Source organism: Triticum dicoccoides, chromosome 1B (genome assembly GCF_002162155.2).
Source record: "Triticum dicoccoides isolate Atlit2015 ecotype Zavitan chromosome 1B, WEW_v2.0, whole genome shotgun sequence".
NCBI lineage: Eukaryota > Viridiplantae > Streptophyta > Magnoliopsida > Poales > Poaceae > Triticum > Triticum dicoccoides.
In genome coordinates, this window is record NC_041381.1 from 146,328,648 (window position 1) to 146,356,093 (window position 27,446).

Consider the following 27,446-nt stretch of genomic DNA (forward strand, 5'->3'; position numbering starts at 1 on the left):
TAATCCAGTCGACCGCCTCCGAGCTCCGAGATGTAGGGCTATTACTTCCTCCAAGAAGGGCCTGAACTCGTAAAACTTGCGTGTACAACTCCTCCATAGCTAGGATCTTGCCTCTACATTCCTACCCCCCTATTCTACTGTCAGACTTAGAACCACGACAACGGGCTTAGCAAGAACCGTTCTTACCTACGCATCAAAACCACAACGATTTTTCGTCAAGTGTGTTGTTTTAACCTTCAACAAGGATCGGGCGTAGTCACACTCGATTCAACTAAAGTTGGAGAAACAGACACCCACTAGCCACCCATGTGCGAAGCATGTCGGTAGAACCAGTCTCATGAACGCGGTCATGTAATGTCGGTCTGGGCCGCTTCATCCAACAATACCGCCGAATCAAAGTATGACATGCTGGTAAGCAGTATGACTATTATCGCCCACAACTCATTGTGTTCTACTCATGCATATAACATCTACGCATAGACTGGCTCTGATGCCACTGTTGGGGAACGCGGTAATTTTAAAAAAATCCTACGATCATGCTAGATCTATCTAGGTGATGCATAGCAACGAGCGGGGAGAGTGTGTCCACGTACCCTCGTAGACCAAAAGCGGAAGCTTTATGACAACGTGGTTGATGTAGTCATACGTATTCACGATCCGACCGATCATAGCACCGAAGGTACAACACCTCTGTGGTCTGCACACGTTCAGCTCGGTGACGTGCCATGAACTCTAGATCCGGCTGAGGTCGAGGGAGAGTTTTGTCAGCACGACGGTGTGATGATGGTGTTGATGAAGTTACCAACGCAGGGCTTCGCCTAAGCACTACAACGATATGACCGAGGTGGAAATCTGTGGACGGGGGCACCGGACACGACTAAACAATCAACTTGTCTCTCTATGGGGTGCCCCCCTCCCCAGTATATAAAGGAGTGGAGGTGGGGAGGGCCGGCCCTCTCTATGGCGCGCCCAAGGGGGGAGTCCTACTCCCAGTAGGAGTAGGTTTCCCCCCTTCCTTAGTTGGAGTAGGAGAAGAAAGAAGAGGGAGAGGGAGAGAAGGAAAGGGAGGTCGGACCCCTTCCCAATTCGGATTGCGCTTGGGGGGGCATGTCCCCACCTTGGCCGCCTCCTCCTCTCTTCCACCATGCCCATTAAGGCCCATTAACTCCCCGGGGGGTTCCGGTAACCTCCTGGTACTCCGGAAAAATGCCCGAACCACTCGAAACCTTTCCGGTGTCCAAACATAGCCTTTAAACATATCAATCTTTATGTCTCGGCCATTTCGAGACTCCTCATCATGTCCGTGATCACATCCGGGACTCGGAACAACCTTCGATACATCAAAACACATAAACTCATAATACCGATCGTCATCGAACATTAAGCGTGCGGACCCTACGGGTTCGAGAACTATGTAGACATGATCGAGACTCATCTCCGGTCAATAACCAATAGCGGAACCTGGATGCTCATATTGGTTCCTACATATACTACGAAGATCTTTATCGGTAAACCGCATAACAACATACGTTGTTCCCTTTGTCATCGGTATGTTACTTGCCTGAGATTCAATCGTCGGTATCTCAATACCTAGTTCAATCTCGTTACCGGCAAGTCTCTTTACTCGTTCCGTAATGCATCATCCCACAACTAACTCATTAGTCACATTGCTTGCAAGTCTTATAGTGATGTGCATTACCGAGAGGGCCTAGAGATACCTCTCCGAAACACGGAGTGACAAATCATAATCTCGATATATGCCAACCCAAAAAACACCATCAGAGACACCTGTAGAGCATCTTTATAATCACCCAGTTATGTTGTGACGTTTGATAGCACACAAGGTGTTCCTCCGGTATTCGGGAGTTGCATAATCTCACAGTCAGAGGAACATGTATAAGTCATGAAGAAAGCAATAGCAATAAAACTTAACAATTATAATGCTAAGCTAACGGATGGGTCTTGTCCATCACATCATTCTCCTAATGATGTGACCCTGTTCATCAAACATATGTCTATGGTTAGGAAACATAACTATCTTTGATAAACGAGCTAGTCAAGTAGAGGCATACTAGGGACACTTATGTTTTGTCTATGTATTCACACATGTACTAAGTTTCCGGTTAATACAATTCTAGCATGAATAATAAAAATTTATCATGAAATAAGGAAATAAATAATAACTTTATTATTGCCTCTAGGGCATATTTCCTTCACAATCTTCTTCAGCCCGAATACACCGAGTGGCTACAGGCATGCTATCAAGAATGTTTTAGATGCTCATGTCGAGACATACAGTGAACGGTATCTTAGTCTTCCAACTGCAATGGGTAAGATCACTAGCGGTACTTTTGATCACATAAGGGAAAGATCAAGGAGTAAGATGCAGGGGTGGTCAGAGAGACTCTTTGCTTGTGCTGGTAGAGAAAATCTGCTAAAGTCCATCATCCAGGCAATCCCAACATTCAGCATGAGTGTTTTTCTCTTGACCAAGAAGGTATGCAAGAGTCTCACATCTTGCATGGCAAAATTCTGGTGGAGTAGTTCAATTGATAAGCGTTCTTTGCATTGGTTATCTTGGAAGAATCTCGCAACACCAAAGTGTACAGGTGGAATGGGTTTCCGGGACCTCCACCTTTTGAACTTGGCACTCCTGGGTAAACAAGGTTGGTCCCTCATCACAAATCCTAATACCCTATGTGCTAGAGTGCTCAAGGGCAAGTATTTCCCAGACTCAGACTTTGTGCAGGCTGCAACTCCAAGATCCTCCTCGGCCACCTGGAGGGAAATTGTAGCTGGGCGGGAATCATTGGCCACCGGTCTCATCAAGCGGGTGGGGGATGGATCCACCATCTCTATATGGAACGACCGCTGGATCCCCTCGACCAACACTTTGGCTCCTCTATTCCGTCCTCCGGCCACGAATGTCTCCCTGGTCAGCGAGCTGGTCGATGTGGACAACTGGACATGGAGAAGGGAACTAATCCATGACATCTTCATCCTCCCATAAAATACGTTCTATCCAATTCCCTGAATCATTCACTATCATAGTCAGTCTCACCTTCATCTAGTTGAGGGACACTAACATCACCATCTGCACTGAGAAATATCTGAGATTTCTCAGGGTTCACGTGCATGCCCCCGCCACCACGCTCTATCACTGAAATAAATCCAGTTAGATTCACGTACCTTAAGACGTCCAGAATTTGACGACAGTCAAGGCGATATGAATCATGGCATGTTGATGCAGAAGCGATTCTGAACATTCCTTTGCGCACTGGTGGGGGTGTGGATTTCCTATTATGGGCACATGAAGTTTCAGGCAACTACACCATCAAGTCGGCGTGCCGAGCTCTAATGACTCGTAACGAGCGTCAAGCTCAAGCGGAAGGGCAGGTTACCGGGTCCTCAATTGATAATCAGCGGTTGTTGAATGCTCTTTGGAAGCTGAATGTATTACCCAAAGTTAAGGTTTTCTTCTGGCGAGTACTACGGGGCATCCTTCCAGATGAATGTACCCTGGTATACCGCCATATAAGGCAACAGAAACTGTGCCAGATTTGCTTGGCCAAAGAAGAGGATCTCGTGCATGCACTGATGGAATGTTCCCACGCAAGACAATTCTGGGACGAGGCGCAGCAACTCCTGGACTTCCATATGCCAAGACTGCATCCATCAACACGGGCCAAGGATATCGTATGTGATGAGCGGTACACCTCTAGAGACCGGGCTGTTATAGTCTCGGTCATGTGGGCCATTTGGCACTCATGGAATAAACTGACACATGGAGAAGAAAGGCTCGATCCGGTGAATTCAGTACGCCGTACAAGGGAGGCGCTTGCACTCTTAGATGTACCCCGCCAGCAAGCCCTAGTGTTGTCGGGTCATGGATGGCGTCCCCCCGACTCAGGTTTTGTAACGATCAATACAGACGTTGCTATCAAGCGTGAAGAAGGCAAAGGAGGAGCTGGCGGTGTCGCTCGCTCTCCTAGCTCTTTTCTGGGTCCTGGAGCAAACCCTACCCCGGAATTACGGATCCTCTTATAGCTGAGGCAATGGCGGTGTGCGATGGCGTTATCTTCGCAAACTTGAGAGGTTTATCAAACATCATCTTGGAGACGGACTGCCTGGAGGTCGCCAACCTCTGGACCACTCGCCACCACTCTCGCTCGATCGTGGCTCCTATTTTATTAGAGATTGGAGAGCTTACTGATAGTTTCAATTCTTTTGATATTCCTCATATTGTAGATCAGACAATGGTCCTGCTCATATTTGTGCAAAACATGCTTGCACGATTAATCGATTGTACTCCTAATTTCCTGATCAGTAGCCTGTTGACAGACTGTTCGGCGAACGCTTTTATCAAATAAAGTTCTCCATTTGCCCGGAAAAAGAACACGCTACGCCTTGCACAGGCTCTCCATCTCCGCCGCGAACCGCTCCATGGCCGGCCGTGGCAGCACGATCGGCACGGCAATCGCGTCCTCCCCGTCACGGTCCTTGACGGGGACGAAGAAGGTCACGCCGAAGACTGTGTCAGCCGGGCCGCCGTACACCGGCTCGCCCCACCCGAAGTCGACGCGGTGGAACCCAGCGTGCCGGTTGTCGGACACGACGAACAGGTTCTGCAGTGCCAAGAACGGCCGGCCGCGCAGAACCAGCACGTCGACCGTGGAACGCACGTACTCGGCGGTCACCGCAGCCTTCGCGCGCCGCACCAGCGCCACCGCGTCGGCCAGCGAGCCACCGCCGCGCAGTGCAGCGGCGTCGGCTAGCGCCGCCAGGGGCACGCACGCGTTTCCGTAGTATCCATCCAGCAGGCCCAGCTCGACGAAGGCCCGGAAGTTGGCGATGATGACCAGCCGCGCTTCCTCGGCCAGCGGGACCTCGAGCGCCGCCGTGCGGGCGCGCCAGAGGTATGCCGCGAGCGCCTCGAAGGTGGTGGCCTCGTCGCGAACGAGAGGAGGGAGGTGCTTCTTGATCGCGGCGAGGTCGGCGGGGCCGAAAGTGAAGGACCGCATGACCATGTCGCCGGCCGGCGGCGCCGGCGGCGGAGTAAGGTCGAACTCGCGGTGCGGGAACGACGGCATAGGCGGGCTGCGCGCCTCCAGGAGCTCACGGGACCACGCGGGCGCGACGGTCGGCGCCGGGAGGCCGCGGGCGAGCTCGGCGACGGCGTTCATGAACTGCGCGATGCCGATGGCGTCGCACATGGTGTGGTTGAGGCGGAGCGCGAAGATGAAGCCGCCGCAGAGCAGCCGAGTCACCTGGTGACCATGATAGAATAGTGCATATTTAACTCATGCATTCAACAAATGCAAATTAACCACCATTAGATATACCTGGATGAGCAGCAATGGGCAGTTGAGTACGCCGCTGGAGCCCTCCACGTCGAAGAGCAGCTGGTCCATGCACGGGAACGGCGGCCTGAGCCCGGCCGCCTCGAGCTCCACCAGCCGCACGTCGGCGTCGGCCTCGACGAACATCACCCCCTGGCCGCCGCAGTCGACCACCAGCTTCCGCCCCTCCACCTCCCTGAGCCGCCCAGCCAGCGTGTAGTAGTGCACCAGCGCCTCGCCGAGCGCGCGCCGGATGACTCCGGCCGGGTGAATCGGCGCGACGTCGTCGTTATCCATCACGCGGGCACGGTAGATGAGGGCGAAGGACACGTGCCCGCGCAGCGTGTCCTGGTCGTCGATCTCAGACAGGCGCTTGGTCTCGCGAGGCGTCGGCGCGGCCGGGCCGATGAGCTCTGGCTCGCGCCGGCGCACCGCGAACGCCAGGGTCGCCATGGCGGCGGTCGCGTGGGCGGGCTCCTTGGACTCCGGCGCGGGATGATCTTGGAACAAGTTGGAAACCATACACGTCAAGAGTTACTCTCAGCACTAGTACTTGTGCAGAGTGCGAATTGTTCGCAGCCGGAAAGTCCAGCATCCGAAAAGTCCAACAATGCAATGCTTGACATTTTGGAGCAAAGCTGGAAAACGTCCTAGTTCTCGGTTAAAAGGGGAGAACCTAGATACCTGGCTGGGAGCTCTCGTCTTCTAACATTATGCCGTATTTGTCTGATTTACTTGGACTTGATGGAGGAGTTTCGACCAAAATAATGGAGAAAGTAAAACTGCTTCAAACATTGCAGCTGACCGTATCCGCATGCGCACCCTCCCAGTCCCAGGATCTGCAAATGCTCCCAGCTCGTGCTTTCACAGCCACAACTATAATTAGCTTAGCCTCGTCAAAATATTCCACATCCAAACAATTTCATCCTCGCAAATTTTTGACCTTTCGCTGCGCTCAGAGGTCCGCAGACGGAACTCGTAAAAGATGAATGAATGAATATACTCCTTCCGTCCGAAAATATTTGTCATCAAAATGAATAAAAAATAATGTATCTAGAACTAATATACATCTAGATACATCCCTTTTTATTCATTTTGATGATAAGTATTTCCGGACGGAGAGAGTAACTCAGTAGAGTAAGAAGGTAAAACAAATTTGAGCAGCACGCAACAATCTTGTACAGAACATAAATCATACTACTTCAGTCCCAAAATAAGCGTAGCTGATTTAGTACAACTAGGGAATAAATCATACTGCCTCCGTCCCAATATTGCCCTTCCCCTTCGCTCCTGCCACCTTGTTGGAACAACAATATTAAAAAAAACTGACCACCCTTAGTTTTTTTTTAACACAGTACAAACGCGAGCGCCACATCATGTCTTATGTATTGCAAATTCACCTTATCAAGCCCTTATCATCCAGGGGCTTGTTTAGAAACAGATATGAGATCGAATAAACACTCTAGTCTGTAAACATCATTCCTAGGCCATTTGATTCTTGCGGATGGTTACTTCCATTTTCCTCGAATATATCGCAGGCATTTTCTCTGCGTGCCTTGCGCTCTTCAATCAAGTCTTCAATTGAATCTGAGCAGTACAGCCCCCTCGACTGCCCCCTTGGTTTCTCAGCTACCACAAATTTATTGCCTTCTCGCCCTCTTTCAGGAAAGCCAGCCCAGACTGCAGAAATGCAAGCAAAAGCAGTAATCAGGTGACAATGACACAGTGTAGAAAGGGCACAAGCACTCAAGCACAAGAAACACTGGAGTGCTCAATAAAAGTCAGGAGTTGTAAGATTCTCATGTAACATTCAGAGTCAACAATGGCAGCTGTTTGTGTCATATCCCTGCCAATAGGCTTCAACCTGTTCGACACCTTCAGGGTTTTGGCCACTACTCCCTCCGTTTCTAAATATAAGTCTTTCTAGGGATTTTAATACAAACTACTCTCTCTGTTCCTAAATATAAGTCTTTTTAGAGATTTCAATATGGACCGTATGTAGTCCATATTGAAATCTCTAAAAAGACAATATTTAGGAACGGAGGGAGTATATAGACATATTTTAGAGTGTAGATTCACTCATTTTGCTCCATATGTAGTCCGTAGTGGAATCTCTAAAAAGACTTATATTTAGGAACAGAGGGAGTAGTTGGCAAATATAACCAAATACTCCTACTAGACAAGTGCAGAGTCTATTGTCTGTGGGGCCAGACTTAGATGCATGGTGGTCACACTGCCAACAACCCCATCCAAGTTCAGAAGCTGTGGTACATGAACCAGTCTGAACTTTGTAAAAGAAGTTGTCCAAATCAGGGAAGAGACTTGGTTTGAATAGTCTTTCTATTAATGGGGGAGTTACTACTATGGTACCTAGTTTGGTGTTCCTATTGATGGGGGTGAACCACTGCTGTCCAGTTTGTGGGAATCTGTGCAACCGCAAACCCTCTAAATGACGAGGTAGAAACATGATCCAGAAATCAATCAAGGTAAATAGAAGTACTTATCCTTCTTTCCCTCGTGCACAATCACTCCTCTGAGTAAGGGCTTCTTGCCCTGGCCGCACCACTGAAGTGGTGCCCAAGCCCCAAAAGGGCAATCCTGACCTAATTCTTCCCCATCACTTCCGTCGCCAGAATTAAAGCTCTAACGCTTTGTTACTTACTCCCTCCGTAAAGAAACATAATAGCGTTTAGATCACTAAGTGATCTAAACGCTCTTACATTTATTTACAGAGGGAGTACTTCTCATGATACTTCCTATAGTCGACGCAAATTCCATGTTCAAGATCAATTCCAAAACTTCCTTGGAATGTGAAAGGGTACTTGTGCTAGATGCTTAGATTTATCTCTAATGACAATTATTGCTTCTATACAGTATACAGTGCTAAAGCCAGTAAGGAAATGCTCCTGGGGAACCTACCAACATCCATTGGTGCATGTGAGTTTCTGGTGAGGTCACTGATACAGCTTATGAAAGCTGGGTTTCTATTGGTTCATACAAGTTGGATTGCATGACCAGGTTTCAAAGTTGATTAAACTTTTAAAAAAAAAGTTTATCTCTCATCTTCCACATACGCAAATTGTATTTATTTGGTATTGTACATGTTGATATTTTTTCTATGAACTTGGTCAAACTTTACAAAGTTTGAATTAGGGCAAAATCTACAGGCTTTTGCTTTAGAAATGGAGGGAGTAGATAACTTGGTGGTATCCATTTTGTAACACTAACCACCTGTTTCATCCACTGTTTCTGACCAGCTTGGAGATTAGGACAAAAGCCTCAGCTGCCAAAAATTACATGAAACAGCTTTAAACCAAAAATAGCATCGCCTGAAAAATGGCAACACGAATTCTGGAGGGAAGATCGCTATACAATACCCAAAAGGTATAAACTGAACAAAGTCTACAACTCTACATATATGCAAAGAAATTAAAGTACTGCTGTTAAGTTAACTGCCATAAAAGCCCAGTAAACATACAACATTAGACAAAGTTTTCCTCTGTCTGTGCCTATCTGAATATGAAAATTCAAATAACGATTCAGTGGTTCCTTGCCATTACCAGTCTTTTAGTAAGAAAGTACGAGTAGGACAAGTATCATCGAAAATGCTAAACTTACAGGAAACTAGCTTACAGGCTAGAATTATGGATGTACGTGTATTTATAAAATCAACTTCCACATCAAGATTCACGAATGATAAGACAAAACTAGGCATCTGATAATTTGTAGTAGTAACACAATAGTCCAGATTGTTGATGTAGGAAACAAGTACTAGTTGGAGAATATTTTGGTCAAATGGAGTAACATACAAATAAAACAAACTAACAGTATGTAAGAGAAGTTCTGTGACTGTTCCTGTGAACACTTGATTGAAAGTATCGATGAGAGCTCATGTACATAACGTAACAGAAGATAGGAGACATGTGTTGCAATTTGCAACCGTGCAAATCACTCTGGTTTTAGCATCAAGTGAACATGAAAAACTCTAAAAAAGATTGAATCAAACATGCAAGTATGTAATATGTGCTGTTTTTAGAGATTAACACCTTGTCTGTTCTATATGTCAACTTATCACATAGAGTATCTAACTCAACAAGAATTGTACAAACATGGTTAACATAGATAACACGATTACTTAGGCTCTGTTTCTCATTGTGATTCTTTTCAATCTCCTTTCTCCATGTATTTATTTTTTCTATGCAGCAATTATTTTGAACGTGTCTTTTTTAGAGTAACAACTCTGTACCCTTGATTCCACTATGATTACTGATCAATAGTACTCCATAATATAGGTGGATAGTCTTACTGGAACTAACTAGCTAGACTCCATAGCACAGCATAATAACTGCAAACTGGCCCTTGGAGTCAGAACATGGAAATTACATGCTCCGTTCTAGAACAGAGTGAAGTCAATACACAGCGAAGGCTTTAAAAATTCCTAACTCTTGTTCAAATAACTTGACCTGTGCTAAAAATTCATCTCACATCAAGCAAAGGATAGGAACTTACCCCCGAAGTGGTGGAGAACAATTGATGCTGCAACGGTAACATTGAGTGATGCAGTTCCGCCACCATACTGAGGGATGTAGACGAAGAAGTCACAGACCTCACACTCCTTTTGTGAGAGTCCTGTACCCTACTGGACACAACAAACATTGGAAAGAATTAATTAGAATAGCGGGCACACAAGTTACTACCAGTGTTTCTTAACAAAAATGAACAATGTCCACTTCAGCTTTTAAACTTGTCCAGCAAACTTCAGGAAAGATCTAACTCACAATAATTTTTCTAACATCTGGAAAAAATTGAATTTAACAGTAAAATATGCTAATCCAGAACCATGGAGGATTGTGATACTAAGTCTTGAGATAACAATTTGTTTACAACAATGAATCAATTCAAATGATCTTAGACTCATAGGGCGCCTGCAAAACATGCCACTGGTTAATACACCCATCTGACTTGAGGCATGGGCGTAATTCCTTACTTTCATGCCATAGATGACAACGCTGCTCCAGCAACAACTACAGATAGATTAACTAGGAAACATTGTGATTACATAATGGTTGATCTAATATCCATTCAGGTTCAAGTTGCACAGATATGAAGGTCCAATATTCAGAGAGGGGGAAATGAAAATAGCATTTACGCCACGTCTTATATAAAGGAATCAAATAGCATATGTGGTTAACATCATGTAGCCGAACAATTTTTTAAGCAAATACCCAATGAAGTTTTGTATCAAATATGAAAGCCTACTGCAAGGAAGGTATTTTCTCCTCTAAAATTGCACTTGGGTTAAGCTAGTTCTTACAACAATGACACAATCAGCAGACACTGACATGGTACCTGCACAATATGGAAAGTACAAAGTGATTGAATGCACGGCGATGACGCATTTGTGATTGCATATGTCGACTATATGAAGTTGAGTAATCCCCATCCGGGTGCCCCTGTTAAAAATCGCATACCAGGCTAGCTAATTTCCATCAGCACTCGTAACCGGTACTGACACATGAGAATCCGACCAACCTCATTGCCAAAGAGGAACGCGGTGCTCCTGCGGAACGGGTGGGCCGTCACAGGCAGCGCGTCGTCGGTGATCTCCACGCCGCAAATGTCACACCCCCTCTCGTCCTGCAAGCAACGGCACACAGGAAGGTAAAGAGGGGATACGGAAAAGGGGGCTAGGGTTTAGGGTTTAGGGGGAGGGCGTGGAGGTTAGGGGGATTTGGTGTATCGAAGGTGGAGAGCAAATTGCCTTGAGGTAGGCGCAGGCGGTGGCGAGGGAGGTGAAGTGTCGGAAGCGGAGGTGGGAGGTGGATCCGTGGCTGCCGAAGGCGCTGACGTCGCGGCGGCCGACCACCACCACCTCCGCCACGCCGAAGGCCGTTGCGCTCCGCGCCAGCGTTCCCACGTTGTGCCGTTTGGCCACGTTGTGCACCACCACCACGCTCTCCACTGCCGCCGTCGCCCCGCTCGCCGCCGCAGCTGCCGCCATGGCCGCCGTTTTCCTGGTGTTTTTCTCACTAGGAGAAAAGGAAAGGACGGGAGTGACGTGGCCGGGCTAGGGTAAGCAATGCGGGGAAAGCTGCCCATTCGGCCGACAAGCAGGCCCCACGAGTCAGCCGACCACCGAGCTATCCATTTTGATATCCATTTTGTAGCTATGGTTGTACTTAAATTAAATTAAGAGCTCCCGTGAAAAGACAAATAGAGCATGTATGGTGATTGATAAATCAGTCGTATCTTAGAGTATCCACAACCACAGTTTACAAATCGTGACTTTATACGTTCCCGAACACATTCGGATGGCGTGCGGCCATCCTCACATCTTAGCCATTGCAATCATAGTCTTATTTTCAAATCCTCATTTCATATGTACCAGTTCGGATGGCGTTCGACCGACAAGCCGGCCCCATGAGTCAGCCGACCGCCGAGCTATGGTTCTGCTTGTGCTGATGTGCAGTTGTTGATAAATCAGTCGGTTTTTTATTTTTGCAAATTAGACCCCAGGTCTATTAAGGAGGAAACAAAGCGGTACAACGCACCCCATAACATAAAAAAATTACATACAGGTCCATGCGAGGACAACACAGTAGAAACTCCAACACGAGCCGAGGACGTGTCGCCGCTCCGCCCCCGCTGCTCCCACCCAAAGCCAGCATGATCTTTTTATCTTCGGCCAATTCTTCACGCGCAGGAAGTCCTCGGCTTCATTCTATGCATACCAGCACGACAGAGCAACGCAAGTCGAGTAAGCACCGGAACCAAGCCCTTCCCTCGCACGCTGGCGACCAAGCAAGAGGAGGAACTCGGGTAAACCTGCAGATGCGAATGCGACATCGCCGAAGCAACACCTCCACACACTACCTCGCAAAGCCCACCGCCGCCGGAAGAGGCGATGATGCAGCGACGACGGGGCCGGAGGATAAGATCCCCATCCTGCGTGGTCGACGGCATTGCCTCGCCAACCACCGGAGGATACAAAAGCTTGCCAGACCCGAACATCTCCGAGCACCAAAAGCCACGAGCGCAGCCCCGAAGGATTATGACACAAAAGAGAAGGAGCGGCGACAACCTTATTCGCCCGGCGGCACCTCCACCTCCACAGCACCGCCGACCGAAAACCTAGCTATCCACACCCTATATAAACACCAAAGCATAGATCTAGGGTTCCCCCACCCTCCTGTCTCCGGAGCGGCAGACAGAGGGCAAGAAACCCATGGTCGCGCGAGAGAGGAGATGTTAAGCCATGAAATGAATATGCACTTAGGGTTAAATCAGTCGTATCTTAAAGCATCCACAATCATAGTTTACAAATCTAAGTCTTTATACGTTCATGGACACGTTTGGGCGCGTTCGCCGATAGCGGTCGATCACCCCTCATGTCTTAGCCACTATAACCATATTCATTTCCAAATCCTCATTTCCATATGTACCATTTAAACTACATCTACGTACATAGCTAAAAACTAACAAACCAGGAGCCATTGGCCTCGTGGTTATTGCCGGCCGGACGAAACACCAACATCTCGTCCTTGTCCTGCTCGTCCTTGAAGACATGCTCACGCTTCATGTTTGCCTCATGGATGAAGCGGCGGTTTCTTCGTCACCTACAGCTCGGACTGAATTGACTCGAGGATAGCATGCTGCTCCGCCGCCTCCTCTGCATGGGTGAGCTCGAACTCCGCCTGCATATGCTCCATGCCAAATCCGGCTTTCTTCCGCGTTGGTGCCTCCTCCTCCTCCTTTTCCATCTCCTCGTCCGACGCATCCACCTCCTCTTGCTCCAGTGCCTCCAGCTCCTGCTTCGGTGGAGCCTTCTCCTTCGTGGAATTCGGAGGCATGTGATATGCCTCAAACGTATCCATATTTTTTATTGTTCCATGCCATATATATATATATATATTAGCATACTTTGCCCACCAATTTAAATAACTTTACATTATTTTTCTAGACTAACATATTAATCCAGTGCCGAGTGATAGTTGCTATTTTCTGTTGTTTTTTAACTTTTCAGAAAAAATCAGTTTTATTGGGCCCAAGAAAATCCCAGAGAAAACCAGTGCAAGATTAAAGTCCAGAAACTTCATGGGTTTACCGACCTTGGCCCAGGGGATGCCTGTGGGCCCCACACGCCAACGGCTCATGGCCCTGCCGCATGGGTCATCAGTTGCTCCGATTTGCCACCTCTCGGTTTTTGTGCCTTTATATACTTTCGATAACGCTCGAGAATTTATCGCCCTGATTTTCCCGCTGTCGCACACCTCTGTTTCTCCGTGATCTAATTTGGGGGCCTTTTCATGTACTCTGTCAACGGGGGAAATCTTCTCGGTACCTATCTCCATCAACTTGAAGGCCATCATGATCGCACATGAGTAGTTTTTTGGACTATGGGTCCATAGCAGTAGCTAGTGTTGGGGAACGTAGTAATTCAAAATTTTCCTATGATCACACAAGATCTATCTAGGAGATGCATAGCAACGAGAGGGAAGAGTGTGTCTACATACCCTCGTAGACCGAAAGCGGAAGCGTTTAGTAATGCGGTTGATGTAGTCGAACGTCTTCACGATCCAACCGATCCAAGTACCAATCGTACGGCACCTTCGTGTTCAGCACACGCAGCACGATGACGTCCCTGAGCTCTTGATCCAGTAGAGGGTCGGGGGAGAGTTTCTTCAGCACGACGGCGTGGCACGGTGTTGGTGATGTGATCAGCGCAGGGATTCGCCTAAGCACTACGACAATATGACCGAGGTGGTAAACTATGGAGGGGGGCACCGCACACGGCTAAGAAACAATTATTGTACCTTTGGGGTGCCCCCTGGCCACTTATATAAAGGAGGGGGAGGAGGAGGCTGGCGGCCAAGGAGGACGCGCCAAGGGGGAACCCTACTTGGACTCCTAGTCCAAGTAGGATTCGGCCCCCCCTCCTTCCATCTAATGAAGAGGGGAAAGGGGAAGGGATAGATAGGGGAAGGAAAGAGGGGGGCCGCGCCCCCTCCCCTTGTCCCCTTGAGAAGGAAATATGCCCTAGAGGCAATAAAAATTTGTTATTTGTATTTCCTTATATCATGGTAAATGTTTATTATTCATGCTAGAATTGTATTAACCGGAAACTTAGTACATGTGTGAATACATAGACAAAACAGAGTGTCCCTAGTATGCCTCTACTTGACTAGCTCGTTGATCAAAGATGGTTATGTTTCCTGACCATAGACATGTGTTGTCATTTGATGAACGTGATCACATCATTAGAGAATGATGTGATGGACAAGACCCATCCGTTAGCTTAGCATAATGATCGTTTAGTTTTGTTGCTATTTCTTTCTTCATGACTTATACATGTTCCTCTGACTATGAGATTATGCAACTCCCGAATACCGAAGGAACACTTTGTGTGCTATCAAACGTCACAACGTAACTGGGTGATTATAAAGATGCTCTACAGGTGTCTCTGAAGGTGTTTGTTGGGTTGGCATATATCAAGATTAGGATTTGTCACTCAGTATATGAGAGAGGTATCTCTGGGCCCTCTCGGTAATGCACATCACTATAAGCCTTGCAAGCAATGTGACTAATGAGTTAGTTGCGGGATGATGCATTACGGAATGAGTAAAGAGACTTGCCGGTAAAGAGATTGAACTAGGTATGATGATACCGACGGTCAAATCTCGGGCAAGTAACATACCGATGACAAAGGGAATAATGTATGTTGTTATGCGGTTTGACCGATAAAGATCTTTGTAGAATATGTAGGAGCCGATATGAGCATCCAGGTTCTGCTATTGGTTATTGACCGGAGATGTGTCTCGGTCATGTCTACATAGTTCTCGAACCCGTAGGGTCGGCATGCTTAACGTTCGATGACGATTTGTATTATGAGTTATGTGGGTTGGTGACCGAAGTTTGTTCGGAGTCCCGAATGAGATCACGGATATGACGAGGAGTCTCGAAATGGTCGATAGGTAAAGATTCAAATATTGGAAGGTTATATTCGAATATCGGAATGGTTCTGAGTGATTCAGGTATTTTTCCGGAGTACCGATGGGTTACCAGAACCCCCTGGGGGAAGTGTTGGGCCAACATGGGCCTAAGGGAGAGAGAGGGAAGCCTGCAGGGGGGGAGGTGTGGCATGCACCCACCTCCTAGGGAGTCATAATAGGACAAGGAGGAGGGGGCGTGGCTGAGGGAGTCCTAGATTAGGGGGTCCTCGGACAGCCGGACTATGTACTTGTGCCGGACTGTTGGACTATGAAGATACAAGATTGAAGACTTCATCCCGTGTCCGGGTGGGACTCTCCTTTGCATGGAAGGCAAGCTTGGAAATTCGGATATGTGGATCTCCTTCTCTGTAACCGACTCTGTGTAACCCTAGCCCTCTCCGGTGTCTATATAAACCGGAGGGTTTAGTCCGTAGGACAACAACAATCATAATCATAGGCTAGCTTCTAGGGTTTAGCCTCTACGATCTCGTGGTAGATCAACTCTTGTAATACTCATATCATCAAGATCAATCAAGCAGGAAGTAGGGTATTACCTCCATCGAGAGGGCCCGGACCTGGGTAAACATTGTGTCCCCCACCTCCTGTTACCATTAGCCTTAGATGCATAGTTCGGGACCCCTTACCCGAGATCCGCCGGTTTTGACACTGACATTGGTTCTTTCATTGAGAGTTCCATTGTGCCATCACGGTAAGGCTTGATGGCTCCTTCAATCATCCACAATGATGCGATCCAGGGTGAGGCTTTCCTCCCGGACAGATCTTCATATTCGGCGGCTTTGCACTGCGGGCCAACTTGCTTGGCCATCCGGAGCAGATCGATAGCTACGCCCCTGACCATCAGGTCAGGTTTGGAAGCTTGAATTACACTACCGACATCCGCGGAGACTTGATCTTCGACGGATTCGAGCCCATGACAGGTGCGTCGTACAGTCACGATGAGCATGACTTAGAGCTGCCATCAGACAGTGTTCAGGGGAGCGCACCTGCAGCTGCCCCAGCTCTAAATCTGGAGCAGACCGGGCCATCCGAGGACGGGTGGATAGACCCTGCCACGAAGGTCGCACACTCTTCGGCAATAGAGCCGAACACAGACTTCGCCTCCAATGAGGTCTGTGTCATCGGACCCTCGGACTCTTCTCCGGCCATAGGCTCCGAACCGCGTACATCCGTGCCTATCGAATCTGATTGGGAACCAATCATGGAGTTTACCTCCGCGGATATCTTTCAGCACTCGCCCTTGGGCGACGTGCTAAATTCACTGAAATCTCTCTCCCTGTCAGGAGACTCTTGGATGAACTATGTCCGGCTTGAGTGGGAAGCGAACGACGAAGAAATTCGTTCCCCACCCACCACCCACTTAATAGCCACTATCGACGACTTAACCAACATGCTTGATTTCGACTCTGAAGACATCGACGGTATGGACAACGATGCAGGAGAAGAACAGGAACCACCGCCCATAGGGCGCTGGACAGCCACCTCATCATATGATATATATACGATGGACACGCCCAAAGAAAGCAATGGCGACGAGGCAACGGAGGACAACCCCCTTGAGAAACAATCTAAGCGCCAATGTCAGCGTCGCCACTCTAAGCCCCGCCATAGCAAAAATAGTGATACCAGCACAGGAGACAATAGCACTCCGGATAACGCCGAAGACGAAAACAATCCCGCCCAGCCAAGCGTCGAGCAAGACGGATGGGAGGATGGGCAAGCTAGCCCTACGAATAGGCAGTGGATGGAGATTCGGAGGCCAACAATTACATGCCTCTCTCCGAAGACGAGGTGAGCCTCGGCGACGAAGAGTTTATCGTGCCTGAGGACCCCGTCGAGCAGGAGCGCTGCAAGCGCCGGCTTATAGCCACTACAAAAAGCCTGAAGAAAAAGCAGCAACAGCTTCAAGCTGATCAAGATCTGCTAACTGATAGATGGACTGAGGTCCTGGCAGCCGAGGAATACGGACTCGAGCGCCCAACCAAAAGTTACCCAAAGCACAGGTTGTTACCTCAACTCGAGGAGGAGGCACTAGAACCTACACTACCAGCGCAGGATGCGGCTGACCAGCCACCTCGTGGCCGAGACAAAGCGGCATATCTGCCCGAACACTAGCCCGCACCCCATCGCCAAACAAACAAAAATACGAAGGCCCGGGGCTACACGCATGACCTGCGAGACAAATTGGAAAACAAAGCAGGACAGTCAAGATCAATCTACAGGTCACGAGGGCGCGCCCCAACACATGACGATGACCGTCACGCCGGATATACTAAATACAAATCCGGCTGGGCCGAATACAACAGACCAGACTCATTTGAACTGCGTCATGATGTAGCCCGGCATAGAGGCGCCACACACCCCCTATACTTCACTAATGAAGTAATGGATCATGAATTCCCAGAAGGGTTTAAACCCGTAAATATTGAGCCCTACGATGGGACTACAGACCCCGCAGTATGGATAGAAGATTTTTTTCTCCACATTCACATGGCCCGCGGGGATGATCTACACGCCATCAAGTACCTCCCACTAAAACTCAAGGGACCGGCTTGACATTGGCTGAATAGTTTGCCGGCAAACTCCATTGGAAGTTGGGAGAACCTGGTAGACGCATTCCTGGATAACTTCCAGGGCACTTATGTGGGACCACCGGATGCTGATGATTTAAGTCACATAACCCAACAGCCCGAAGAGTCAGCCAGGAAATTCTGGACTCGGTTCCTAACTAAAAAGAACCAAATTGTCGACTATCCGGATGCCGAAGCCCTAGCGGCCTTTAAGCATAACATCCGTGACGAGTGGCTTGCCCGACATCTCGGCCAAGAAAAGCCGAAGTCCATGGCAGCCCTCACGACACTCATGACCCCGCTTTTGTGCGGGCGAGGATAGCTGGTTGGCTCATAGCAACAACACAGCAAGCAATCCTGGCACATCAGAGGCCAGAGATAGCAACGGCAAGCCTTGATGCAACAAACACAAGCGTCGCAAAAATAGTGATAACGCCGAAGACACGGCAGTCAATGCCGGATTGAGTGGCTCTAAGTCCGGTCAGCGGAAAAAGCCATTCAAAAAGAACAATTCGGGACCGCCCTATCTGGACCGCATACTCGACCGTTCATGCCAAATTCATGGCACCCCAGGAACACCAGCCAATCATACCAACAGAGAATGTTGGGTCTTGAAACAAGTCGGTATGTCAGGTGCCAAAAACAAGGAGAAGGGGTCTCAAAGTGATGACGACGATGAGGATCCCCGATCATCAAACATAGGAGGGCAAAAGAAATTTCCCCTGCAAATCAAAATGGTGAATATGATAAACGCCACCCACATTCCCAAGCTGGAACGGATGTGCACTCTTAGGGATGTCGACTTAACGGAGCCAGTCGCCCCACAATATAAACTATGGCCGATCATTGTTGACCGTACGGATCGTCCGACCAATACCAATCAGGGCAATTCAGCCGCACTAGTCCTTGACCCAATAATTGACGGATTCCACCTCACACGAGTCCTTATGGATGGAGGCAGCAGTCTAAACCTTCTGTATCAAGACACAATGCACAAGATAGGTATTGATCTTTCGATTATCAAGCCCACTAAAACCACCTTTAAAAGTGTTATACCTGGTGTGGAGGCCCGTTGTACAAGCTCCATCACTCTGGGGGTAGTCTTCGGATCATCGGATAATTACCGTACCACGGAGTTAATCTTCAACATCGTCCCTTTTCACAGTAATTATCATGCACTGCTCGGACGAACCGCGTTTGCTCAATTCAACGCGGTGCCACATTATTTCGATTGAAATCTCAAGATGCCCGGTCTGCGCGATGTCATAACAGTTAATGGCAAGGCCGAAGTCCCCCTCAGTGCCGAAGAGCATACCGCCGCCTTAACAATAGAAGCAACAAGTGGCATCTTTCAATCGAACCTCAAGTCGACGGCCAAGCTCCCGGACACCGTCAACGGAGTTCGAACTACTTTGCTACAGCATATCCCGGCTCGTCCGGAGCTCAATTAAAACACTCCGGCAGTAAACGGAGGCAAAGCTAGGATAGGCCACACACTGCGGCTCAACCGCTCCGTGGCACACAAACGTTTTTTGCATTTTCTTTGCAGGTTCACTTTTGCATAGGCCAGGACTGGCGACATGGAAACAACTTGAATGCATAAGGCAATCCTTAGATATTCCCCTCGATGACCATCCGACTACACTCCGGATCCCCACACAGCCTCCTCCCGCCTGGTCTCAGCAGGTTCCGAAGTCATATTTATTTTTACTACATTACCTGTACTCATACGCATCGACGTGTTATTCAATTACTACATGTGGCTTTATATGACGCTTATCTGTTGTTGTTTCTTATTGACACTCTTTGTCAAATGGCATCTGTACATCGCGATATGCCTTAATATGCCAGGGGCCTCATTGTACCCATAATACAACAATAAAGTCCGAACACCTTCACGGTCGTTCGGCACCCCGAACTTATAGCATTATATGCATCAGCTCCGAATCATGTCTTGGGTCAATAGTTGGGTTTGCCCGGCTCCCATGTTTTGCTGCCTTACGTTCCGCTATATCGGCTAAGGCGGCACAGGGAGAACTACTGCGATTGTGTCCCGGTTCTTCCGGACGAGCGCCTCAGTAGAGAAAGCCGAAAACTGATTGTCATGATACGGCGAGAGCTGGTCAGCTGTTCGAGAGGTTGTAAAATCTTTAAGGATTTCTTCCGCATTATGCCATAACTAATGCAGCATGCGATGGATCGACTTTTCTTCCGATCAGGTGCTTATAGAGCCCCTCGTGCAGTCTTCCGAACACCAGGGGCTGTGCCTACCTTCCTTTTGTCAAACTCCTATGGCTAAGTGAGAGTGATAAAGCCTTATAGTCCGATCACCTGGTTTGTTGCGCTGAACACCTCCTTCAAGGACCCAAAACTGGGATAAAGAATGCTCAGGTTTACCCCGAACACCCCCGTACTTCCTACGTGGGGGCAGAAGCCGACGACTGGCCAACTCTCAGGATTAATATATAAAACGGCCGCGCAGGAGGAAAAACTTTCAAATAACAGGCAATCAATGATAGAAATGACCTTGTTTAACATTACAAAGGACAACATGACTGTATTCGTGGAAATATAATGTCCTTGGTGCATTGCTCCGCCGCAAGGCGGGATCCTGTTAGGACACTATCATAATATAACTCAGGCTTGCGGTGCTCCTTCCCCTTCGACGGTCCCTCGGTCATCAACTTTTCAGCGTCCATCTTCCCCCAGTGCACCTTTGTGCGGGCGAAGGCCATTCGCGCACCCTCAATACAGACCGACCGCTTGATGACATCAAGTCGAGGGCAGGCACTCACAAGCCGATTCACGAGCCCGAAGTAGCTGCTTGGAATCGGCTCGGCAGGCCATAGCCGTATAATCAAATCCTTCATGGCTAGTTCAGCCGCCTTATGCAGTTCGGCCAGCTGCTTCAGCTGATCGGCAAAGGGCACTGGATACACCAACGCCAGATACTGTGACCAGAAGAGCTTCTCCATGGTACTCCTCTCTTCAGCTCGATAGAATTGTGCGGCATCAGATATGTTGTGTGGCAGCTCCGCAAATACCCCTGGAGAAATCCGAATTTAAATTAGTAAACGTGATTTTCTCCCTTCAAATACCTGCTTTGCATAGAAAAAGCTTTACCCGCCGCGATCTTCCTCGCGTCCTGTATTTCCTACAAGGCGCCTTGGGCTTCCCCCCGGGCATCGCGTGTGGCTTGATGAGCCCGGGCGAGTTCGGACTCTTTCTCCATTAAACTCTGCTCCAAGGTCTCGCATTTCTTCATAGCCTCTTGAAGCTCTTGCTCAGCTTCAATAACCTTGGCCTCGTGCTTCTCACGAAGAGCCTGCTCTGCGGCTGCCTTCTTCTCGGCTTCGGCCACAACCTTCTTAAGAGCCTCAATTTCGGTCGTCGCCCCTAGAGCATATCATAAAAATATTTTCACCATATTAACTTATTCATTTGTGCTAATGCGAACAAGGTTTTTGCATACCTTGGTTATCCTCCAGCTGTTTCTTCACTCGGCCGAGTTCTTCTTCGGCCCGCTCCAGACTCTGCTTCAGTCCAGAGACTTCCATAGTATGAGAGGCGGCAGTCGCTACAGACGCCTTCTTATAAAATAAAAAGAGGGAGAGATGCCATAAAGTGAGTCTCCTGCGAACATATATTTGATCCTCTGTCCGGCTCCTTCTTTCACCGAATAGTGTATCAGGGGCTACTACCTATAATATGACACTCTTCGAAACCTCACAAAATATACCTCAAAGCCCGTTATAAGGCTGATGCAGGCTTTGTTCAGTCTAGTCTCAGCGGACTGAATCTTCTCAATCACCGCACCCATAAGGGCATGGTGTTCGTCGATGATGGAGGCGCTCTTTAGTGCCGCTGATAAAGTATCTGGCACCTCTGGTTGGACAGAGGTTGCCGGTGGAACAGGCGCACCCCCTCCAACCGAGGGGGGCTGCCTTCCTGATTCTGGAGCCGTATCGGTCTCCGGAATTGCGTCCGGTTGGGGGCCGAATTCAAGATAGCCCCCGCCGTCGACATCCATGGGAGCCTTTTCTCCCGTGTGTCCGGCCCCTGAAGTTTGAACTTCTGGCGCCGCCTTGACGATCTTTTCCCCCCTCCTTGGCCTGGGTCCCTCTGGGACGATACGTCGGTGTCATTCACTTGTTTTGGGGAGGGGGCCTTCGGGGGTGTCCCGCTGTCCATAGCATCCAAGCCCAGTAAATCCTCCGATGAGGATTGTTCGGTGCGGGACCTCGCCAGACTGCAAAGCAGTATGGCTCAATGATTAAAACGTCATGTCGTAGTGAGTCTGGATGTGTAAACGTGTTCGGATTTTATATACTCACGAGTTCACCAGGGGCTGGGCCCTGGGATCCCACTCCGGGCTACTATCGGTAGCTGCGGTGGAATCCTCCAAAAGGGGAGTTTTTCCCTTCTTAGGCGACTCGGCCTCCAAGGATGTGGAGGCCGTCCTTTTCTTTCTTCCCCTCATTGGAGATTGGTCTTCCTCCTCTTCCTCGACCTCTACGGAGGAAGAGCGGGCATCGGAGTCATCGAATATTGTGTCCGAAGTGCCACGGCAATGAAGGCTGCCCCTGGTCTTTTTGTCCTCCTTCTCGGCCTTCTTCTTCGGCGCCTTGTAAGGCGCCGAGACCAGCATCTTTATCAGAAGTGGGCCGGTCGGTTCTTCCGGCAGTGGGGCCGGACAGTAGATCCGCCCTGCCTTCTTCGTCCAGCCCTAGGAGAGTCTTGGAAAACACATTAAGCATTTCCCTTGGGTTATGCGAATAAAACATATGATGACTTACCGAACTTGCAGGGTGGGATAGTTGGTACCCCGGTCCTCGGCTCAGTCCGGCCATGATTTGTCAGACTTGAAAGCACCTTCCAGATGTCTTTGTGCGAGGAGCCAAAGAGCTCTAGCAGGGTTTGGTGCTTGCCCGGGTTGAATTCCCATAAATTGCAAGCCCTGTGTTGACAAGGAAGGATCCGGCGAACTAACATCACCTGGACTACATTGACAAGTTTGATATTCTTGTCTTCCATATCCTTGACGCGCGTCTGGAGCACCGACAGTTCATGGGGCGAAGACCAGTTCATGCCCTTCTTGGGCTAGGACGTAAGCCGCAAGGGAGCTCCGGATCAGAATTCGGGAGCTGCGGCCCATTTTGGGTCGCCCGGCTCAGTGACATAGAACCACTGCTGTTGCCACCCTTTGACGGAGTCATTGAAAGTACCTGATGGCCATGTGACATTGGGCATCTTCCTCACCATGGCACCTCCGCACTCGGCGTGCTCGCCGCTCACTACCTTGGGCTTCATATTAAAAATCTTTAGCCATAAGCCAAAGTGTGGTGAGATGCGGAGAAAGGCCTCACACACGACGATGAATGTCGAGATGTTGAGAAAGGAATTTGGGGATAGATCATGAAAATCGGTCCCGTAGTAATACATGATACCACGAACGAATGGGTGGAGGGGAAACCCCAGCCCACGGACAAAGTGAGGGAGGAATACAACCCTCTTGTGGGGTTCAGGGGTTGGTACGATCTGTCCCGCCATCGCGAGATGATGGCTGATTTTCTTGACCAGATACCCAGCCTCCCGAAGCTTTTTGATATCCTTCTCCCGGACGGTAGAGGCCATCCACTTGCCTCTCGCTCCAAATCCGGACATTTTCGGAGGGCCTTGGTAGGCGGAGAAGACGAACGCTTGGGCGCTAGAGCTCGAGCGAGAGAGAATGGATAAACAGAGAAAGAAGAAGGCATGGGTGAAAAAGGGGAATCCTTATCTCCTTATAAAGGCAGCAGGGATCCTGCGCCTCCCCACTTGCCCGGTAAACTCGCTTATTTCCAAAGCGCCACGTTGATGGCGCGGTTCGGTTACCCACACCCGTATTGATGAAAATCCCGTGATAAGGGGACACGATCTCTACTTCGACAAGACATGCCAAGGAAACCGCCTCGCAATATGTGCAACAGCAGGTTAAGGAAAATGGTTCGAATAGTGACCGGGCCGTGGCATGATGTCATGCTATGAAAAAGTTGTCAGCAGATTAAGATTTGTGGAATATTGTGCTCTCTACGGTGGTATGTGGAATTTGTTTTGCAGAGCCAGACACGATCCTTGTGTTCAAAATCTTCTATGGAGTATTCGGAGAAGGAACCTGCCGACAATCTGCGCGCTAGACTCATTGTCATTGAAGCCTGGTTCAGTGGCTACTGAGGGAGTCCTGGATTAGGGGGTCCTCGGACAGCCGGACTATGTACTTGTGCCGGACTGTTGGACTATGAAGATACAAGATTGAATACTTCGTCCCGTGTCCGGGTGGGACTCTCCTTTGCGTGGAAGGCAAGCTTGGCAATTCGGATATGTGGATCTCCTTCTCTGTAACCAACTCTGTGTAACCCTAGCCCCCTCCGGTGTCTATATAAACTAGAGGGTTTAGTCCGTAGGACAACAACAATCATAATCATAGGCTAGCTTCCAGGGTTTAGCCTCTACGATCTCGTGGTAGATCAACTCCTATAATACTCATATCATCAAGATCAATCAAGCAGGAAGTAGGGTATTACCTCCATCGAGAGGGCCTAAACCTGGGTAAACATTGTGTCCCCCGCCTCCTGTTACCATTAGCCTTAGATGCACAGTTCGGGACCCCCTACCCGAGATCCGCCGGTTTTGACACCGACAGCGGCCACCCCTTCCCTTTCCCTCTCCCTCTCCTTCCTTTTCCCTCCGTTGGAAGAAAGGAAAAGGGGGGAGGCGAATCCTACTTGGACTAGGGGTCCAAGTAGGACTTCCCCCCATGGCGCACCCCTCCTGGTCGCCGGCCTCTCCCCCCTCCTTTATATATGTGGGCAGGGGGCACACCAAAGGCACATCAATTGTTCTCTTAGCCGTGTGCGATGCTCCCCTCCATAGTTTACTCCTCCGGTCATAGCGTCGTAGTGCTTAGGCGAAGCCCTACACGGATCACACCACGAACACCATCTCCAAGCCGTCGTGCTGACGGAACTCTCCCTCGACCCTCTACTAGATCAAGTGTTCAAGGGACGTCATCAAGCTAAACGTGTGCTGAACACGGAGGTGCCGTACGTTCGGCACTTGAATCATGAAGACATTCGACTACATCAACCGTGTTAACATAACGCTTCTGCTTTCGGTCTACGAGGGTACATGGACACACTCTCCCCCTCTCGTTGCCATGCATCTCCTAGATAGATCTTGCATGATCGTAGGAATTTTTTTGAAATTGCATGCTATGTTCCCCAATAGTGGCATCCGAGTCACGTCTATGCGTAGATGATATGCACAAGTAGAACACAAGGAGTTGTGGGCGATAATAGTCATACTGCTTACCACCAACATCTTACTTTGATTTGGCGATATTGTTGGATGAAGCGGCCCGGACCGACATTACATGACCACGTTCATGAGACTGGTTCTACCGACGTGCTTCGCACATAGGTGGCTGGCGGGTGTCTGTTTCTCCAACTTTAGCAGAATCGAGTTTGACTACCGCCGGTCCTTGTTGAAGGTTAAAACAACGCACTTGACGAAAAATCATTGTGGTTTTGATGCGTAGGTAAGAATGGTTCTTGCTAGAAGCCCGTAGCAGCCACGTAAAACTTGCAACAACAAAGTAGAGGACCTCTAACTTGTTTTTGCAGGGCATGTTGTGATGTGATATGGTCAAGACATGATGTGATATAAATTATTGTATGAGATGATCATGTTTTCTAAAAGTTATCGGCAACTGGCAGGAGCCTTATGGTTGTCGCTTTATTGTATGAAATGCAATCGCCATGTAATTGCTTTACTTTATTACTAAGGGATAGCGATAGTCGTAGAAGCAATAGTTGGCGAGACGACAACGATGCTACGATGGAGATCAAGGTGTCAAGCCAGCGACAATGGAGATCATGACGGTGCTTTGGAGATGGAGATCAAAGGCACAAGATGATGATGGCCATATCATGTCACACATTTTGATTGCATGTGATGTTTATCTTTTATGCATCTTATTTTGCTTAGTACGGCGGTAGCACTATAAGATGATCCCTCACTAAATTTCAAGGTATAAGTGTTCTCCCTGAGTATGCACCGTTGCTACAGTTCGTCGTGCCGAGACACCACGTGATGATCAGGTGTGATAAGCTCTACGTTCACATACAACAGGTGTAAGCCAGTTTTGCACGTGCAAAATACTCGGGTTAAACTTGACGAGCCTAGCATATGCAGATATGGCGTCGGAACACTGAGACCGAAAGGTCAAACGTGAACATATAGTAGATATGATCAACATAGAGATGTTCACCATTGAAAACTACTCCATCTCACGTGATGATCGGACATGGTTTATTTGATATGGATCACATGATCATTTAGATGACTAGAGGGATGTCTATCTAAGTGGGAGTTCTTAAGTAATATGATTAATTGAACTTTCATTTATCATGAACTTAGTACCTGATAGTTTCTGCATATCTATGTTGTAGATCAATGGCCCGTGCTACCGTCCCTTGAATTTTAATGCGTTCCTAGAGAAAGCTAAGTTGAAAGATGATGGTAGCAACTACACGGACTAGGTCCATAACTTGAGGATTATCATCATTGCTGCATAGAAGAATTACGTCCTGGAAGCACCGCTAGGTGCAAGACCCGCTGCAGGAGCAACTCCATATGTTATGAACGTCTGGCAGAGCAAAGTTGATGACTACTCGATAGTTCAGTGTGCCATGCTTTACGGCTTAGAATCGGGACTTCAAAGACATTTTGAACGTCATGGAGCATATGAGATGTTCCAGGAGTTGAAGTTAATATTTCAAGCAAATGCCCGAGTTGAGAGATATGAAGTCTCCAACAAGTTCTATACCTGCAAGATGGAGGAGAATAGTTCTGTTAGTGAACATATACTCAAAATGTCTCGGTATCATAACCACTTGACTCAGCTAGGAGTTAATCTTCCTGATGATAGTGTCATTGACAAAGTTCTTCAATCACTGCTACCAAGCTATAAAGGCTTCGTGATGAACTATAATATGCAATGGATGGAAAAGACAATTCGCGAGCTCTTCGTGATGCTAAAGGCTGCGGAGGTAGAAATTAAGAAGGAGCATCAAGTGTTGATGGTTTAAAATACCACTAGTTTCAAGAAAAAGGGCAAAGGGAAGAAGGGGAACTTCAAGAATAATAGCAAGCAAGTTGTTGCTCAAGGGAAGAAGCCCAAGTCTGGACCTAAGCCTGAAACTGAGTGCTTCTACTGCAAAGGGACTGGTCACTGGAAGCGAAACTGCCCCAAATATTTAGCAGATAAGAAGGATGGCAAAGTGAAAGGTCTATTTGATATACATGTTATTGATGTGTACCTTACTAATGATCGTAGTAGCGCTTGGGTATTTTATAATGGTTTTGTTGCTCACATTTGCAACTCGAAACAGGGGCTACGGATTAAACGAAGATTGGCTAAGGACGAGGTGACGATGCGCGTGGGAAATTGTTCCAAAGTCGATGTGATCGCCGTCGGCACGCTACCTCTA

The 27,446-nt window shown here is 48.4% G+C and overlaps 2 protein-coding genes across 4 annotated transcripts; both read right to left on the reverse strand.

The window, feature by feature from the left end:
• Positions 1-4,224: 4,224 nt before the first annotated feature.
• Positions 4,225-5,950, reverse strand: LOC119302895 (benzyl alcohol O-benzoyltransferase-like). The gene is made up of 2 exons (XM_037579949.1): positions 5,343-5,950; positions 4,225-5,267 (listed from the first exon to the last, which is right to left on the reverse strand). The coding sequence occupies exons 1-2, from the start codon at positions 5,859-5,861 to the stop codon at positions 4,401-4,403; spliced, it is 1,386 nt and encodes a 461-aa protein (XP_037435846.1). The 5' UTR covers positions 5,862-5,950; the 3' UTR covers positions 4,225-4,400.
• Positions 5,951-6,518: 568 nt separating this feature from the next.
• On the reverse strand, positions 6,519-11,405 carry LOC119324094 (putative TrmH family tRNA/rRNA methyltransferase). 3 transcript variants are annotated; one of them, XM_037597847.1, is made up of 5 exons: positions 11,101-11,405; positions 10,872-10,976; positions 10,689-10,792; positions 9,849-9,978; positions 6,834-7,019 (listed from the first exon to the last, which is right to left on the reverse strand). In XM_037597847.1, the coding sequence occupies exons 1-5, from the start codon at positions 11,338-11,340 to the stop codon at positions 6,969-6,971; spliced, it is 630 nt and encodes a 209-aa protein (XP_037453744.1). In that variant the 5' UTR covers positions 11,341-11,405; the 3' UTR covers positions 6,834-6,968. The 3 variants fall into 3 exon arrangements, with proteins under 3 accessions (XP_037453738.1, XP_037453744.1, XP_037453752.1); XM_037597855.1 differs by having other exon boundaries at positions 9,849-9,975; positions 11,101-11,404; XM_037597841.1 differs by lacking the exon at positions 10,689-10,792 and having other exon boundaries at positions 6,519-7,019; positions 9,849-9,975; positions 11,101-11,399.
• Positions 11,406-27,446: the final 16,041 nt, after the last annotated feature.